We start from the raw sequence: 16,723 nt of genomic DNA on the forward strand, positions 1-16,723 counted from the left end.
ATCCCACCACTGCCTGTGCCTAACATTCAGTGTGTTGCTCTGTTGATTTATCAATTCTATTTCCTTTGGTCTACAAGCACTAAAGCCTTTGGTTGATGTGCCCACCTTATCGCTTTTTGGGTGCAATCGGTGCATTTAAGCAGAGAGAAAAACACAAAAGGCAACTATGGGGTTATAGCAATAGCACTCAGACTTATATCCCGCTTCACAGTGCTTCACAGCCCTCTCTAAGCGGTTTACAGAGTCAGCCTCTTGCCCCCCCAACAATCTGGGTCCTCATTTTACCCACCTCAGAAGGATGGAAGGCTGAGTTAACATGAAGCCAGTCAGGATCGAACTGCTGGCAGTGAGCAGAGATAGCCTGCACTACTGCATTTTAATCACTGTGCATCATGGATGGATGGATGGATGGATGGATGGATGGATGGATGGATGGAAGGAAGGAAGGAAGGAAGGAAGGAAAGCATAATAGCACTTAGATTATATAGCGCTTCACAGTACTTTTACATCCCTCTCTAAGTGGCTTTGTAAACCACTTAGAGAGGGATGTAAAAGTCCTCATTTTACCCACCTCGGAAGGATGGAAGGATGAGTCAACCTTGAGTTGGTCAGAGTTAGCCTGAATCACTGTGCACCATGGAAGGAAGGAAGGAAGGAAGGAAGGAAGGAAGGAAGGAAGGAAGGAAGGAAGGAAGAATAACCCTTAAACTTATATACCGATTCACAGTGCTTTACAGCCCTCTCTAAGCCGTTTACAGAGTCAGCCTCTCTTGCCCCCAACAATCTGGGTCCTCGTTTTACTGACCTCAGAAAGACGGAAGACTGAGTCAGCCTTGAGCCAGTCAGGATCGAACTGCTGGCAGTGAGCAGAGTTAGGCTACAATACTGCATTTTAACCACTGCACACCATGGAAAGAAGAGGGGGGGAGGGAGGGAGGGAGGGAGGGAGGGAAGGAAGGAAGGAAGGAAGGAAGGAAGGAAAGGAAAGAAAGCATAATAGCACTTAGATTATATAGCGCTTCACAGGGCTTTTACATCCCTCTCTAAGCAGTTTACAGAGTCAGTCTCTTGCCCCCCAACAATCTGGCTCCTCATTTTACCCACCTCAGAAGAATGGAAGGCTGAGTCCACCTTCACTCAGTTATAAAGCAAAGAATCTACTGAAAGCATTTTGTTTTATAATTCCTGAAAACCGACATTTACATTCCCGCTTTATTCTCTGCTCTCCTCCGGCCCATCTTTTTATAGTTATCGTCTTGATGTCTTCTCGTTGTGGTCTTTTTCATTATTTCATTTTATTTGTTCTATTATCTCACTTCTGTTTACGCTATTTCCATTTCTTCCTTTTTATTGTAAGCCGCCCAGCGCAGCCTCGTGAAGCGAATAGGCAGCAAATAAATTTAACAAATAACGAATAAATAAAGCTTACCTCCTTTCCCGAGGTCCATGGAAGATTCTTAAGTCCACTTGGGTAGTTATGCCTCTGGTGTCCCATCACAGCAACCAGGGAAACATATATATAGATATATATACCTAAGAATTGGAAAAACAAAGATTTATGGATTTATTCATTAAAAGTTCTTGAATATCCCGCCTAACTCAAAACCTCCCTATTATTCTAGCTAAGGTTCCCCTCACACATATGTGCTAGTCATTCCTGACTCTAGGGGGCGGTGCTCATCTCCTTTTTACACCGAAGAGCTAGCGCTGTCCGAAGACATCTCCGTGGTCGTGTGGCCGGCATGACTCAACGCCGAAGGCGCACGGAACGCTGTTCCCTTCCCACCAAAGGTGGTTCCTCTTTTTCTACTTGCATTTTTTTACCTGCTTTCGAACTGCTAGGTTGGAAGAAGCTGGACAAGTCACGGGCGCTCACTCTGTTACGCGGTGCTAGGGATTCGAACCGCCAAACTGCCGACCTTTCTGATCGACAAGCTCAGCGTCTGAGCCACTGAGCCATCACCTGCCTTATTATTCTAGCTGGACCAAGTCATATCCCTACAGTACGTTGTAGAGGTAGTTATCAACCACCACTGAGCCCAAAATTTCTGTTGCTAAGCAAGACAGGGAATTTTACATTTTACCACCTTTCTTGCCAAAGGTTGTTAAGTGAATCACTGAACTTGTTAACGACGCGGTTGTTAAGTGGATCTGTCTTTCCCACTGACTTTGCTTGTCGCAAAAGGCGATTACATGACCCTGGGAGACACTGCAACCGGTCATAAATGTGAATCAGTTGCCAAGCCTCTGAATGTTGCTCACGTCACCATGGAGATGCTGCAATGGTCGTAAGTGTGAAAAACAGTCATAAGTCAGCTTTTTCAGTGTAACGTCAGTCACTGAAGGAACGTTTTAAGTCATGTACCTGTATGTACACGAGGCAATTTGAGACGAGAGCAATAAGATGAGATTCGGCCCCCAGCCTAACTTACTGACAGCAGTACAGGTAATCCCCGACTTAAAACCATTTGTTTAGTGACCGTTGAAAGCAAGGGTCCTCAAACTATGGCCCGGGGACCACGTGTCTGTCATCCAAGACATTTCATCAGCTCTGACTGGATCGTGGGAACAGAAGGATTGATATTCCTTGCAGGCAGAGCTGGTCATTTGCATCCTTTTAGAGAGTCCTTGAGGCCACTTGGAGGTTTATCTGTGTCCTCAGAATCACCTAAGTGGCGCAAATGGATGCAGAGCCTTCTTGGACCGGTTGAAAGGACCGTGTTGTAGACGGGAGATAGAGGATGTCACATCCCTCCTCCTCTGTTGAGAGAGGGCTGTCCAATTTGGACATAGATGACCTCTTTGACCCCTCTTTCAAACTAACCTCCAAGTTAGTGTGGCCTCAACGACTGTCTAAAAGAATGCAAATGACCAGCTGTCTGTCATCCAAGAATCTTCTTCAGCTCTGAGTGGATGGTGGGGAACAGAAGGACTGATATCCCTTGCAGGCAGAGCTGATCATTTGCATCCTTTTAGAGGGTCCTTGAGGCCACTTGGAGGTTTATCTGTGTCCTCAGAATCACCTAAGTGGCGCAAATGGATGCAGAGCCTTCTTGGGCCGGTTGAAAGGACCGTGTTGTAGACGGGAGATAGATGATGTCGCATCCCTCCTCCTCTGTTGAGAGAAGGCTGTCCAATTTGGACATAGACAGCCTCTTCGACCCCTCTTCTTTCAAACTAACCCCCAAGTGGCCTCAAGGATTCTTTAAAAAGAATGCAAATGACCAGCTGTCTGTCATCCAAGAATCTTCTTCAGCTCTGAGTGGATGGTGGGGGAATGGAAGGGTTTATATCCCTTGCAGGCAGAGCTGGTCATTTGCATCCTTTTAGAGGGTCCTTGAGACCACTTGGAGGCTTCTCAGTGTCCTCAGGGTCACCCGAGTGGTGCAAATGGGCGTGGAATCTCCTTGGAACTGCTGCAGATAAAACCACCAAGTGGCCTGAACAACTCTCTAAAAAGGACAGACAGCTGGTCATTTGCATCCTTTTAGAGGGTCCTTGAGGCCACTTGGAGGTTTATCTGTGTCCTCAGAATCACCTAAGTGGCGCAAATGGATGCAGAGCCTTCTTGGGCCGGTTGAAAGGACCATGTTGTAGACGGGAGATAGAGGATGTCACATCCCTCCTCCTCTGTTGAGAGAGGGCTGTCCAATTTGGACATAGATGACCTCTTTGACCCCTCTTTCAAACTAACCTCCAAGTTAGTGTGGCCTCAACGACTGTCTAAAAGAATGCAAATGACCAGCTGTCTGTCATCCAAGAATCTTCTTCAGCTCTGAGTGGATGGTGGGGAACAGAAGGACTGATATCCCTTGCAGGCAGAGCTGATCATTTGCATCCTTTTAGAGGGTCCTTGAGGCCACTTGGAGGTTTATCTGTGTCCTCAGAATCACCTAAGTGGCGCAAATGGATGCAGAGCCTTCTTGGGCCGGTTGAAAGGACCGTGTTGTAGACGGGAGATAGATGATGTCGCATCCCTCCTCCTCTGTTGAGAGAAGGCTGTCCAATTTGGACATAGACAGCCTCTTCGACCCCTCTTCTTTCAAACTAACCCCCAAGTGGCCTCAAGGATTCTTTAAAAAGAATGCAAATGACCAGCTGTCTGTCATCCAAGAATCTTCTTCAGCTCTGAGTGGATGGTGGGGGAATGGAAGGGTTTATATCCCTTGCAGGCAGAGCTGGTCATTTGCATCCTTTTAGAGGGTCCTTGAGACCACTTGGAGGCTTCTCAGTGTCCTCAGGGTCACCCGAGTGGCGCAAATGGGCGTGGAATCTCCTTGGAACTGCTGCAGATAAAACCACCAAGTGGCCTGAACAACTCTCTAAAAAGGACAGACAGCTGGTCATTTGCATTCTTTTAGAGAGTCGTTGAGGCCACTTGGAGGTTAGTTTGAAAGAGGGGTCAAAGAGGTCATCTATGTCCAAATTGGACAGCTCTCTCTCAACAGAGGAGGAGGGATGCGACATCATCTATCTCCCGTCTACAACACGGTCCTTTCAACCGGTCCAAGAAGGCTCTGCATCCATTTGCGTTACTCAGGTGACCCTGAGGACACAGATAAACCTCCAAGTGGCCTCAAGGACTCTCTAAAAGGATGCAAATGACCAGCTCTGCCTGCAAGGAATATCAATCCTTCTGTTCCCACCATCCAGTCAGAGCTGATGAAGAGTCTTGGATGACAGACACGTAGTCCCCGGGCCATAGTTTGAGGACCCATGCTTTCAATGGTCACTAAACAAATGGTTTTAAGTCGGGGATTACCTGTACTGCTGTCAGTAAGTTAGGCTGAAGGCGGAGGCTTATCTGTGTCCTCAGGGTCACCCGAGTGGCGCAAATGGGCGTGGAATCTCCTCGGAACTGCTGCAGATAAAACCTCCAAGTGGCCTGAACCGTGACCCGTCAAAACCGCCCTCCACTAAGCCGTGCCCGATTAAACTGCGTCGCTGACGTCATCAACAGGGCGACAACAGCCAGCACGGAGAAAGAAGGGCGCTTTAAATAGCGCTTTGAAAGCAAGCTGATTCAACTTAAGGTAAGGGTTAGGTTTAGGGTTAGCTTTAGGGTTAGGTTTAGGGTTAGGTTAAGGGTTAGGTTTAGGGTTAGGATTAGGTTAAGGGTTAGGTTTAGGGTTAGGTTTAGGGTTAGGTTTAGGGTTAGGTTAAGGGTTAGGATTAGGTTTAGGGTTAGGTTAAGGGTTAGGTTTAGGGTTAGGTTTAGGATTAGGTTTAGGGGTGTTAGGTTTAGGTGTTAATTTTAGGTTTAGAGTTTACAGCGTGCTTCTGTCTCCGCGCTGTTGTCGCCCTGTTGATGACGTCAGCGACGCGGTTTAGTCGGGCGCGGTTTTGTGGTGGAACCGGCCTGAACGACTCTCTTTAAAAGATGCAAATGACCAGCTCTGTCTGCAAGGGATATCGACCCTTCCGTTCTTCCCCACCGTCATCCAGTCAGAACTGAAGAACCTTCCTGGATGAGAAGCGAAATGTCTTCAAACAAACAAACCCAGAAAAGTCCAGTTGCCTCTTGGGGAAATAAAAAACCAGCCCCTTTGGGATTCTCCAGAGTTGTGTCTTTTTTAGGAAGTTAGCTGCCTCGGCGAATGCACAGCAGAGGTTAAGAGTCTAATTGTGGATGCTGTGATTGATCGCTCAGGCCTCTCGGCCCCCGTGCAGGTGCAGCGTGCGCTGTTCTTCACACTTCCTTGGTTCACAACGTTGAGCTCACACTCGACTGCCCAGGACTGAACACGCTGCTCAGCCTCTGGACGCACAATGTCTCCTGAAAGCAGTCCGCTCACACGGATGACTCACTCGTAGATCGATGGCAAGTCCTCCACCGGGAGAACATATAGTTCACACACGGACACGGACACACACACACACACACAATTTAGACCCAGCAGACACTAGTGAAGAGAATAGCCAGGCCTCTCTGCAGCTTCACAGCTAATTTTCCAAGTCAGGTTCAGCGTGAATTCCTAAAACAGCAGCACACATTTTTGTTGCGGTTGTTGTTGTTGTTGTTATTGTTGTTGTTTTGGCAACCTCTCACACAACCCGTCTAGACAACCCTCAAGATTCCCTAGGAGGTTTTGCAAAAAAAGAAAAGAAATCTCACTTGCTAAAATGACCTCAAATACAGGTAGAGCTCGATTTACGATCGCAACGCAGCACAGAATTTCTGTCCTCAAGGAAGGACGTTTGTGAAATGTGCTTCGCCCCATTTTACGGCCATTCTTGCCGCTGTTGTTAAGGGAATCGCCGCAGTTGATACGTTAGGAACCTGGTCGTTAAGTCAATCCCTGGCTCCCCCGTTTGCCTTGGCTCGTCAGAACTCCGCAAAAGGGGACCCCGTGACGGCAACAGTCCTAAGTGCATGCCGGTTCCCAAGCCTTTGAATTTCGATCCTGCGATCACAGGGATGCTGCAAAAGTCATAACTGTGGAAACCGGTCGTAAGTTCCTTTTTTCCAGCGATGTTGTCACTTTGAACAAACCGTTGTAAGCCAAGGACTACCTGTATGGGAAGGTAATCGCTTGGCCGCACTTTAAAACCTTCCAGCATGGGAATTCAGCATGGCTGAATTCAGATGAACAGAGTTCGGAAGGGACCCTTGTAGGTCATCTAGTCCAACCCCAAGCAGGAGACCCTACACCCCTTCTGACAGATGGCAGTCCAGTCTCTTCCTGAGAGCTTCTTGAATTCACACGTTACACCAAGCCGGGGTTTGTCTAAGGGTAATTTATTTATTTAAATCATGCCTGGCTGGTTGTACAACAGACCACAGATAGCCAGAATCTATCATATAGCTTGTTGCATCTACATAGCTCAATTTACGGTTCACCGACAAATGCGCGATAGACATATGCGCGCCGACAAAACTGCGATGGACAAATGAGAACCGACAAAATCGCTAGTTGATTTTCGACACTAGCGCGCCGACAAATGCGCGCCGACAAAATCGCGTCATCAACAAACTATAGCCAAACCCTAACCCTAACCCTAACAGTATTTTTTTTCGATTTTATTGTGCTTGTCATCGCGGTTTTGTCGTCACGCTTTTGTCGTTGCGCTTTTGTCATCGCGCATTTGTCGTTGCGATTTTAACGTCGTGTTTTAATCGGCATTATTTTGTCGGCGTGCATACGTCTATCGCGCAATTGTCGGGTCACGCAGTTTACAGCTGAACCACCGTACATCAACCGAGGTGATATCACGCAAGAGATAAAGGCGTCGTGAGAACTTGGTCACTGAATTCAGGGATTATGGGGTTGTGACAAAGTAGTGTAGGAAGTTAGCACCCACCTCTCTCCTAGGAAAATGAGATATTTTAGGAAATATTAAAAGGGTAGAATATCTCCCCTAAAAGGGAGGCAGAAACTCACACACACACACCCCGCCCCATGACCTTTGTCAATGGGCCATTAAGGCCTGGGCCAGTCTATTCTGCATAACAAAGATCCACCTCCTTCACACACAGCCATCATAGGAATCCCAAAGCCTTTTCATTACATCATCACCCAGTAAAAGTCAACCAAGCCTAGGACTCAGGACAATCTACAGAGTTGCCCCTGGGACAAACTCAAATTCAAAAGCCCAGAAAAGGCATAAAAACAGGGCACTCTTGGCATCCCTTCTATTATTATTTTTTGTCCAGGACTTCAAACCGTGTGGTCCTGTCCATCATCAATCAACTTTCTTTCCAAGCAAGTTCCATGAATCCAGTGTCTCCTTCCCCACTTGGAACTGAACCCAGGGGGATATTCCTTCCAACAGAAGAAGGTTTTGCCGTTTTCAGCCTGACGAACAGGCTCCAGCAGCCGAGAATTTCCGCCATCATAAACCTGTTTGCGTTGCAGGTGGTTTCTAAGAAAAGCTAACACACAAGGAGGCCTCTGGAATTTGTTCTTGATTGTCTCAACCCGGTTTGCAAATGTCACGAGCCGCATTCCTTTCTTTCTGCAAGATTCCTGGTTCACAGGCCAGTGAAAGGTAATCCTTGCAAGGCGGGCAACTCTTAAACCTGTGATAGCAAACCTATGGCATGCGTGCTAGAAGTGGCACATGTGCCATCGCCAGCTGCTCTTCTGTTTTCTGTGACGCACATGCGCACCGGCAAGCTGATCTTCATGGGCACTGGAGCACCGGAAAATGGACCCAAAAATGGCCAAATCCCAGGCCGATTTGGGGCCGTTTTTCAAGTTTTTTCTGGACTGTTTTTCAGGCCAAAAACGGCCTAAAAATGGCCAAAAAAACCAGGTAAAAATGGCCTGAAAACAGGCACATGCATGCATTTGTGTTCCGATTTGGGCACTTGGTGCTGAAAAGGTTCGCCATTACTGTCTTAAACCATCTCTGCTCACAATGCCTTTTGCACACCACGGCTGGTTTGGCTTGGTTCTGGTTTGCCCCTCTGCCTTTAGGGGTAAGAAAATGCAAAAGAGAAAAAAACCCATCGCTTTAGGGCAGGGGACACCAGCCTTTCCGACCTCAGGGACCACTAAATTCATAATTTTAAATCCCGCAGATCACTAATAGGATCTGCCTAATGAGAAGCTGGGTGGGCGTGGCTAGGTGGTCATGTGACTGGGTGGGTGTGGCCAACTCGATGTCACTCCCGTCGAGGGGCACCTCGCCAGCCTCTACTCGCCCCTCCCCTCCCAGGCACTCCTCGCCTGCCCGCCCGGGCTCCTTAGGGCCCCAACAGGAAGCAGTTGCTGGAGCTAAGCAGCCACCGTGAGAAAGAGTTGGGCAAACAGCTCAGTTCAGATTGGATCTGACGGAGAAGGAGGCTCAGCAGAAGCACCTCGCTGAGGACTACGAGCATGGGCAGACCTTCCCTCCAAGCAGAGGGGAGACCTCTGGATTTCAAGGCCAGGTACTGGCGCCTGGAGGCTTTGCGAGCTGAGATGGTCAGCCAGTTTCAAGCCATGATGCAGTCCCACTGGAACGAGGCCCTCCGGCTCTTCGCCACCAGCGGTGCTTCCCTCCAGCCTTCGCCCAAAGCCCCGCACCTAGGCACGCACGCGCGCGCGCACACACATACACACAAAAACATCCATTCCCTATCCAAACCGGTCGCTTCCTAAGGTACCTTAGCATTAAAGCTCCACTAGAGGGCAGCATCTCTCTTGAGGTGGAAAAGATGCATTTGCAACCTAGGTGGGCATCTCCTGGTGGCCTCCTTTCTGCGTCCCAATATCTTATCTTATCTTATCTTATCTTATCTATCTATCTATCTATCTATCAATCTATCAATCTATCTATCTATCCATCCATCCATCCATCCATCCATCCATCCATCCATCCATCCATCTACACACACCCACAGACACACAGACACACCCACAGACACAAAACACCCATTCCCTATCCAAACCGGTTGCTTCCTAAGGTACCTTAGCATTAAAGCTCCACTAGAGGGCAGCATCTCTCTTGAGGTGGAAAAGATGCATTTGCAACCTAGGCGGGCATCTCCTGCTGGCCTCCTTTCTGCGTCCCAATATCTTATCTTATCTTATCTTATCTTATCTTATCTTATCCTATCTATCTATCTATCTATCTATCTATCTATCTATCTATCAATCTATCTATCCATCCATCCATCCATCCATCCATCCATCCATCCATCCATCCATCCATCCATCCATCCATCCATCCATCTACACACACCCACAGACACACAGACACACCCACAGACACAAAACACCCATTCCCTATCCAAACCGGTTGCTTCCTAAGGTACCTTAGCATTAAAGCTCCACTAGAGGGCAGCATCTCTCTTGAGGTGGAAAAGATGCATTTGCAACCTAGGCGGGCATCTCCTGCTGGCCTCCTTTCTGCGTCCCAATATCTTATCTTATCTTATCTTATCTTATCTTATCTTATCTTATCTTATCTATCTATCTATCTATCTATCTATCTATCTATCTATCATCTATCTATCTATCTATCTATCTATCTATCTATCTATCTATCATCCATCCATCCATCCATCCATCCATCCATCCATACACACACATACACACACACACACACACACAAACCACACCCATTCCCTATCCAAACCGGTTGCTTCCTAAGGTACCTTAGCATTAAAGCTCCACTAGAGGGCAGCATCCCTCTTGAGGTGGAAAAGATGCATTTGCAACCTAGGCAGGCATCTCCTGGTGGCCTCCTTTCTGCGTCCCAATATCCTATCCTATCCTATCCTATCTATCTATCTATCTATACACAGAAACGAACAAACACAGAGACACACACACCACCCATTCCCTATCCAAACCGGTTGCTTCCTAAGGTACCTTAGCATTAAAGCTCCACTACAGGGGAGCACCTCTCCTGAAGTGGAAACCATTGGCAACCAAGGTAGGCATCTCCTGGTGGTCTCCTTTCCTCGTCCCAATACAACTCTTGCCCGTCCACCAGCTGGGCCCCCCTGTCTGCGCCCAGAAGGGGAGGAAGAAGAGGCAGCTCGGTCTCCTCGGTGGCGGGGGAGAGGGGGAGGGAGGGACGAAAAGAAAGGAAGAAAAAGAGCGGGAGGAAAAAGGAGGAGAAGAAAGCGACGGAACGCAGATTTCTCCTCAGGGAGGCCCGGCGGGCGGGCTCTTCCCTCTCGGGGAGACGCCCCTCCCTCCGCGCGAGGGGCCTCGCCCGGCTCCGCCCACTCCCGGCCTCGCCTCGCCTCACCTCAGGGGTGGGCGTGGCCGCGCGCGCCGAGGGAACCGCCCGCCCTGCCTCCCCTCCCTCCGCTGAGGTGGCCGGTTCCGCAAGTTTGACAGTTGGCGCGGAGGGCGCCGGTGAGGAAGGAGGGTCCCTTGCGCCGCTGCGCGATTCGCGTCCCCTCCCCAACGCCCGCCGGGGACCCAAAGCCGCCTCACACGTCCCGAGGGGATCCCAGCCCCCGTGTCTGCCCGCCCGGGGCCACCTAGCCCGCCTGCTTCGCCTCCTTTGGCCGCCGCCGTCATGTCTCGGGGTCCCGAAGAGGTCAACAAGCTGACCGAGAGCACCTATAAGGTGAGGGGGGGGGGCGAGAGGGAAGGGAGTGGGGGGGCTGGGGTCTTGTTTCCCCCCCTCCAGGGGGAAAAGGGACCCCCGAATTGCAACCAGGCGAGGGCTTTCTTCGTCTCCCTCCCCACCCAGCCTGACTCCAGGCAAACTTAATTTTTTGCTCTTTTATGGGGCTGGGAGGTTGCAAAGCCAAACTTCTGTTTTGGCTGCTTTGGTGGGAGTTTCGACTTTAAAAAAAAAAAAAGTTGTTCCTTGCATCGCTCCTTTAAAAAAAAAGAAAAAAAATCTGTCCTTGGCTGCTTTCGTGGGAATTTTTTTGTTTGCTTTATTTTTGTTTTGTTTTTAAAAAACCAGATCACTTCTTGGATTTTCTCCTTTTTTTTAAAAAAAAAAATATATTTCTTTTTTTTTTATTTTAATTGAAAAGACAAGCGACATGTCAGGATAACAATGACAAACCAAAGCCAAAGAAAATAGCAGATCTTAACACACAAGCTAATAACTGTAACAATAATATAACAACAATAATGACCAAAAAGAGTAAAAGAAAAAGAACTAAATTTCTAACTTAGCCTATTTATGGTTTTTCCCTTACTCTACTCATAATGTTATATATCTATATTTTCCATACTAACAATTATTGACATTTGTAAACTTATTTTCCCTTTTATAATATCTCTCTCTGTGTGTGTGTTTGTGTGTGTGTTCTATCCAGGGTATGTATGTATGTATGTGTGCATGTGTGTATGTGTATACGTGTATATGTGTATATGTGTATATATGCATATGCATATGCATATATGTATGTGTGTGTGTGTATATATATGTGTGTGTGTGTATTCTATCCAGGGTATGTATGTATGTATGTATGTATGTATGTATGTATGTATGTATGTGTATGTGTGTATATGTATATGTGTGTGTGTCTGTATGTGTGTGTGTGTGTGTTCTATCCAGGGTATGTATGTATGTATGTATGTATGTATATGTATATGTGTATGTGTGTGTGTGCGCGTGTGCGTGTGTGTGTGTGTATTCTATCCAGGGTATGTATGTATGTGTGTGTGTGTATGTGTGTGTGTGTATTCTATCCAGGGTATGTATGTATGTATATGTATATGTATATATGTATGTGTGTGTGTGCGTGTGAATATGTGTGTGTGTGTGTGTGTATTCTATCCAGGGTTGCTCCTCCAAAAAGTCTTGGTAGTACTTTTTTAAAAAGTTATATCTGTAATTACTTTCATGTGATTTTTTTTCTTTATAAAAAAGTCAAGTGTTGAATTGCTACTTTAACATAAACATTTCCCAGGCTGTTTTCTTGTGATTTTTCTCCCCCTTTTGTGTTGTTTTTCCCCCCAAAGTCCTTTCTTGCTTTGCTCCTTTTTAAAGCAGTTATAGACTTTTTTTTTAAGGGAACAGTTCCAGAAATGATTTTAAATAGAGAGAAAAGTCACAGGAAAGCACATTTTTAATGTGTCTTTAAAAAAAAAAGAATCAGGGTCTATTTGTTTACTGTTATTGGTTTATTGCTCTTTGTTGGCAACCTGATGTGTGGGGGGTAAGGATATATTGCTTTTTATTTTTTAATGTTGGGGGTTATGCAATGATATTTTTTTTTTATTTCCTGCTCTCCTTTCGGATTTGCTGATCTTGTTTCTTATGGATTGCTTATTATTGGTTTTGTAAGGATGGCTATTTACTTTTTATAGCTAGCTCAACATTGTGCTGGTAAAAATAGATGTGCTTTAGGGTGTGTTTGTGTGCGTGTTTCTTTTGTGAGTCCTTTCTCACAATATTTAGAAAGTGAGTGGAAAGCTAAACCACTTCCCCAATGTGCATCTAATTGGGGCATCTGATTCCCCAATTAGATGCCGATTGGACTACAGCTCCCATTGGCTTTTAGCTGGAGAAGATGGGAGTTGTAGTTCGCTAGAAGGACACACCATTGACTGAGGATGACAGGAATTTGGGAGTTGTAAATTGACACACCTGAACTGTGCTGATTTCCAGTTGAAATGATTTATAAGCAAGCAAGTCAGAAAAATCACCAAATGGGAAGGGAAACAAAATCCAGATTTATTCAGTGAACTCAACTAGCCGAAGTTTTGCAGGATGCCTCAGAAGCCCTTGTTCTTTTTTTAAAAAAAAGAATTGCTTCTGATGAGTGCAGGGGAGAGATAGATATATTCAGGATGGTCCATCGCTGGGAGTTTTCAAGAAAAGATTGGACAAATATTTCCCCATCTCCTATCCGGGATGATATAAGATCTCCTACTTGAGCAGAGGGTTGGACTAGAAGACCTCTAAGGTCCCTTCCAATCCTAAGTTTCTTCCTTTTTGTGGGTTCTTTCTTTCTTTCTTTCTTTCTTTCTTTCTTTCTATCTTTCTTTCTTTCTTTCTTTCTATCAGCGTGCGCTGCAAGTTGTTTTCCATTTACCTAAGACTAGAGTCAATGCTGGCTGGGGAATTCTGGGAGTTGAAGTCCACCCATCTTAAAGTTACCAAGGTTGAAAAACATTGTCTTAGCCTGCTGTTTAAACCAAGCCGTTGTGCCAAGCTACCTTCCTTTGTTTTTAATCAGCGTGTGCTACGAGTTATTTTGGCTTTACCTAGAACTAAGCCCTCAGTGACCCTACAAAGGTTAAATTCTGGGGCGGGGGGGGGGAACAAGAGGAGCATTTTATTCCGATAGGTCCCAAGGTCAGGAGAAGGAACTTGGATAAAGCCAAGCCAACACGCATACAGTATTGTCTTCCAGGCCTGCCTTATTATTTATGAACAGAGTCTTACCACAGAAATCTTACCACCATTTTGCACTGGCCGAAAAGAAAAGAAAAACATGCTGTTTCGCTCTCCGTTTTCGGTAGCTGTCAAGGACACTTTATCAGGAATAATTCTTCGGAACTCCGAAGAAAGATGCTTTCACCGTCTTTGCAGATTCCAGGTGGAGGAAAAGTTCGCTGAGATGAACTTTGAGGTGGTTTCCATTACTCGGCGCAAAAGTGTTCTCTGCATGTCCCCTTTAGGTGCAAATGTACATGTGAACATAAAGAGACTCTGGATCTAAATTAAAGTCCTGTCACCTTGGCTGGGAGTGGATGAAAAGCCATTTTTTTTTAGTACTGTGTAGGTAGTTCTCCTTGTGGCACAGCGGCTAAGATGATGCTGACCTTGTCGATCAGAAAGATCGGCAGTTTGGCGGTTCGAATCCCTAGCGCCGCATAACAGAGTGAGTTCCCGTGACTTGTCCCAGCTTCTGCCAATCTAGCAGTTCGAAAGCACGTAAAATAGGTAGAAAAATAGGGATTACCTTTGGTGGGAAGGTCACAGCGTTCCGTGTGTCTTCAGCAGTGTTGAGTCATACCGGCCACATCACCACGGAGACGTCTTCGGACAGCGCTGGCTCTTCGGCTTTGAAACGGAGATGAGCACCGCCCCCTAGAGTCGGGAACGACTAGCACATATGTGCGAGGGGAAGCTTTACCTTTAGGTAGTTCTCAATTTACAACTATTCTTTTCAAAACTGTTTGGAGTAAACTGCAGTATTATCAGCAGCAGCAGCATCCCCATGATCAAAACGATCAGAATTCGGATGCTTGGCAACAGGCATGTAGTTCGGATGGCTGAAGTGTCCGGTGTTCACACGATCACAATTTATGACTTCCCTACTCAGTGTCCTACAAGCAATGCCGACTGGCGACTACGCGGAGGAGAGCCTTTTCTGTAGCAGCTCCGACCCTGTGGAACGATCTCCCCATCGAGATACGCACCCTCACCACCGTCCAGACCTTCCGCACAGCCCTCAAGACCTGGCTATCCCACCAGGCCTGGGGATAAGTCTCTAATTCACCCCGCCCGAGTGTTGAATGCTGAATGAAAGTTGTGTTTTTTACTGTTTATTTTTAGTCACATACTGTTTTTGTGTTATATTGCACTTCCCCTTTCCCTACGAATGTGAGCCGCCCTGAGTCCCCTCAGGGAAAAGGGCGGCCTATAAATCCCAATAAAACTCTAAAACTCTAAACTCTAAAGTCAGATTTCCTTACTAACCATGTACTTTACTAAACCTTTTGCAGTGATTCACTTAAACGTGGCAAAAAGTCATGAAATCAGGTATGACTCACTTAACTTGCTCAGCAGTGAAAATTCTGGCTCTCTCTCCCCCCCCCCCTTGTTGTAAGTCGTGTATGACCTGCATTGCTTGCGATGCTCATTTTCAACTGGAGCTTAGAACTAAGAAGAGCCTCATGCTGGGAACGATGGAGGGCAGAAGAAGAAGGGGACGGCAGAGAAGGAGGTGGCTGGATGGAGTCACCGAAGCAGTCGGCGTGAGCTTAAATTGTGGGTGGGAGAGGACAGGAAGGCCTGGAAGAGATCAACCCTGGCTGCTCTTTAGAAGGCCAGATCCTGAAGAGGAAACTCAAAGACTTTGGCTACTTAATGAGAAGGAAGGACTTCCTGGAGAAGAACCTCATTTTGGGAACGATGGTGGGCAAAAGAAGAAGGACTGCAAGGCCATCCAACTGGTCAGTCCTAGAGGAGATCAACCCTGTCTGCTCTTGAGAAGGCCGGATCCTGAAGAGGAAACTCAAAGACTTTGGCCACCTGATGAGAAGGAAGAAGGACTCCCTGGAGAAGAGCCTCGTGCTGGGAACGATGGAGGGCAGAAGAAGAAGAAGGGGACGGCAGAGAAGGAGGTGGCAGGATGGAGTCACCAAAGCAGCCGGCGTGAGCTTCAATGGACTCCAGAGGATGGTAGAGGACAGGAAGGCCTGGAGGAACGTGGTCCATGTGGGTCGCGATGGGTCAGACATGACCTCACAACTAATAACAACAGAACTAAGACTGCTCTCTATGCAAACCATCCATGTGTGAAAACATGGCAAACAAACCAGGGTTTGCGGCCTTTGACTTCAACCAGAAGGTCTTACCCCCCCAAACCACACTTCTTTTTTGCTGTCTCGCTTCAACGCCCTGGGCTGACCAGCCTGCTTGATTTCTAACCTATTCCACTTTCGTTTCAAATTCTCTCCCGCCTCTGGGGTCTGCCTCTTTTCTTGCAGGTTTTTTTTTTTTTAAAAAAAACTTTTTCTGCCTGCAAAACCAGCACCGGGGATCTGGGCCCGTCCTGTGACTTGTGAGTCAGCCCCTTTTCCCAAGCCTTGTTGGTTTTCTTTGGCAAAAAAAAAAAAGAAGAAGGTCTGATTCAGACAGCCGGGTGTGTTTATTTGGCAGAAGAGAGGCATGAGGTTTTCCCTTTGGGTGGGGTTAGGGAAAGTCACCTGTGTTTTCCAGCCACGGAAACCTCACCATCCAGCTGCTGGGGGGAGAAGCCGGCTTTCACCTAACCTTGGTGGGATTTAAAGAGGAAATTCTAATTTACATTGTTGGAAGAAACGTCCTTCTGGCTTCAGTTCCAAGTGGGGGGGGGAAAAGACACTGGAAACACGGAGGCTGCTTGGAAAGATGGTTTTAATGGTGGACAGGATCCCACGGCTTGAGCTCCCGAACAGAAAAGGGGGATCCCATGCTTCCAGATGTTGGGTGAAGAAGAAAAAAAGAGGGAGAGATGCTGAAAGTCCCTGGTTTTATGCCCTCTCCGGCCTTTGATCTTGATCTTGCATTCTGATTCTGCCAGACTCCCGTGGGGGCACGGAGGGGCAACTCTGTAGGCTGTGTTTTGAGTCTTGAGTTCGGCTGCCTTGCTGGCTGA

General features: G+C 47.1%; 1 protein-coding gene across 1 annotated transcript in view; it reads left to right on the forward strand.

Moving 5' to 3' along the window:
- Positions 1–10,702: 10,702 nt before the first annotated feature.
- Positions 10,703–16,723, forward strand: part of BAIAP2L1 (BAR/IMD domain containing adaptor protein 2 like 1) — a 58,672-nt gene continuing 52,651 nt past the window's right edge. The window contains exon 1 of the mRNA XM_032231346.1: positions 10,703–11,013. Within this exon, the coding sequence (XP_032087237.1) occupies positions 10,963–11,013 (51 nt within the window). The 5' untranslated portion in view covers positions 10,703–10,962. The remainder of the gene's footprint in view (positions 11,014–16,723) is intronic.

This window comes from Thamnophis elegans, chromosome 14 (assembly GCF_009769535.1).
Source record: "Thamnophis elegans isolate rThaEle1 chromosome 14, rThaEle1.pri, whole genome shotgun sequence".
NCBI lineage: Eukaryota > Metazoa > Chordata > Lepidosauria > Squamata > Colubridae > Thamnophis > Thamnophis elegans.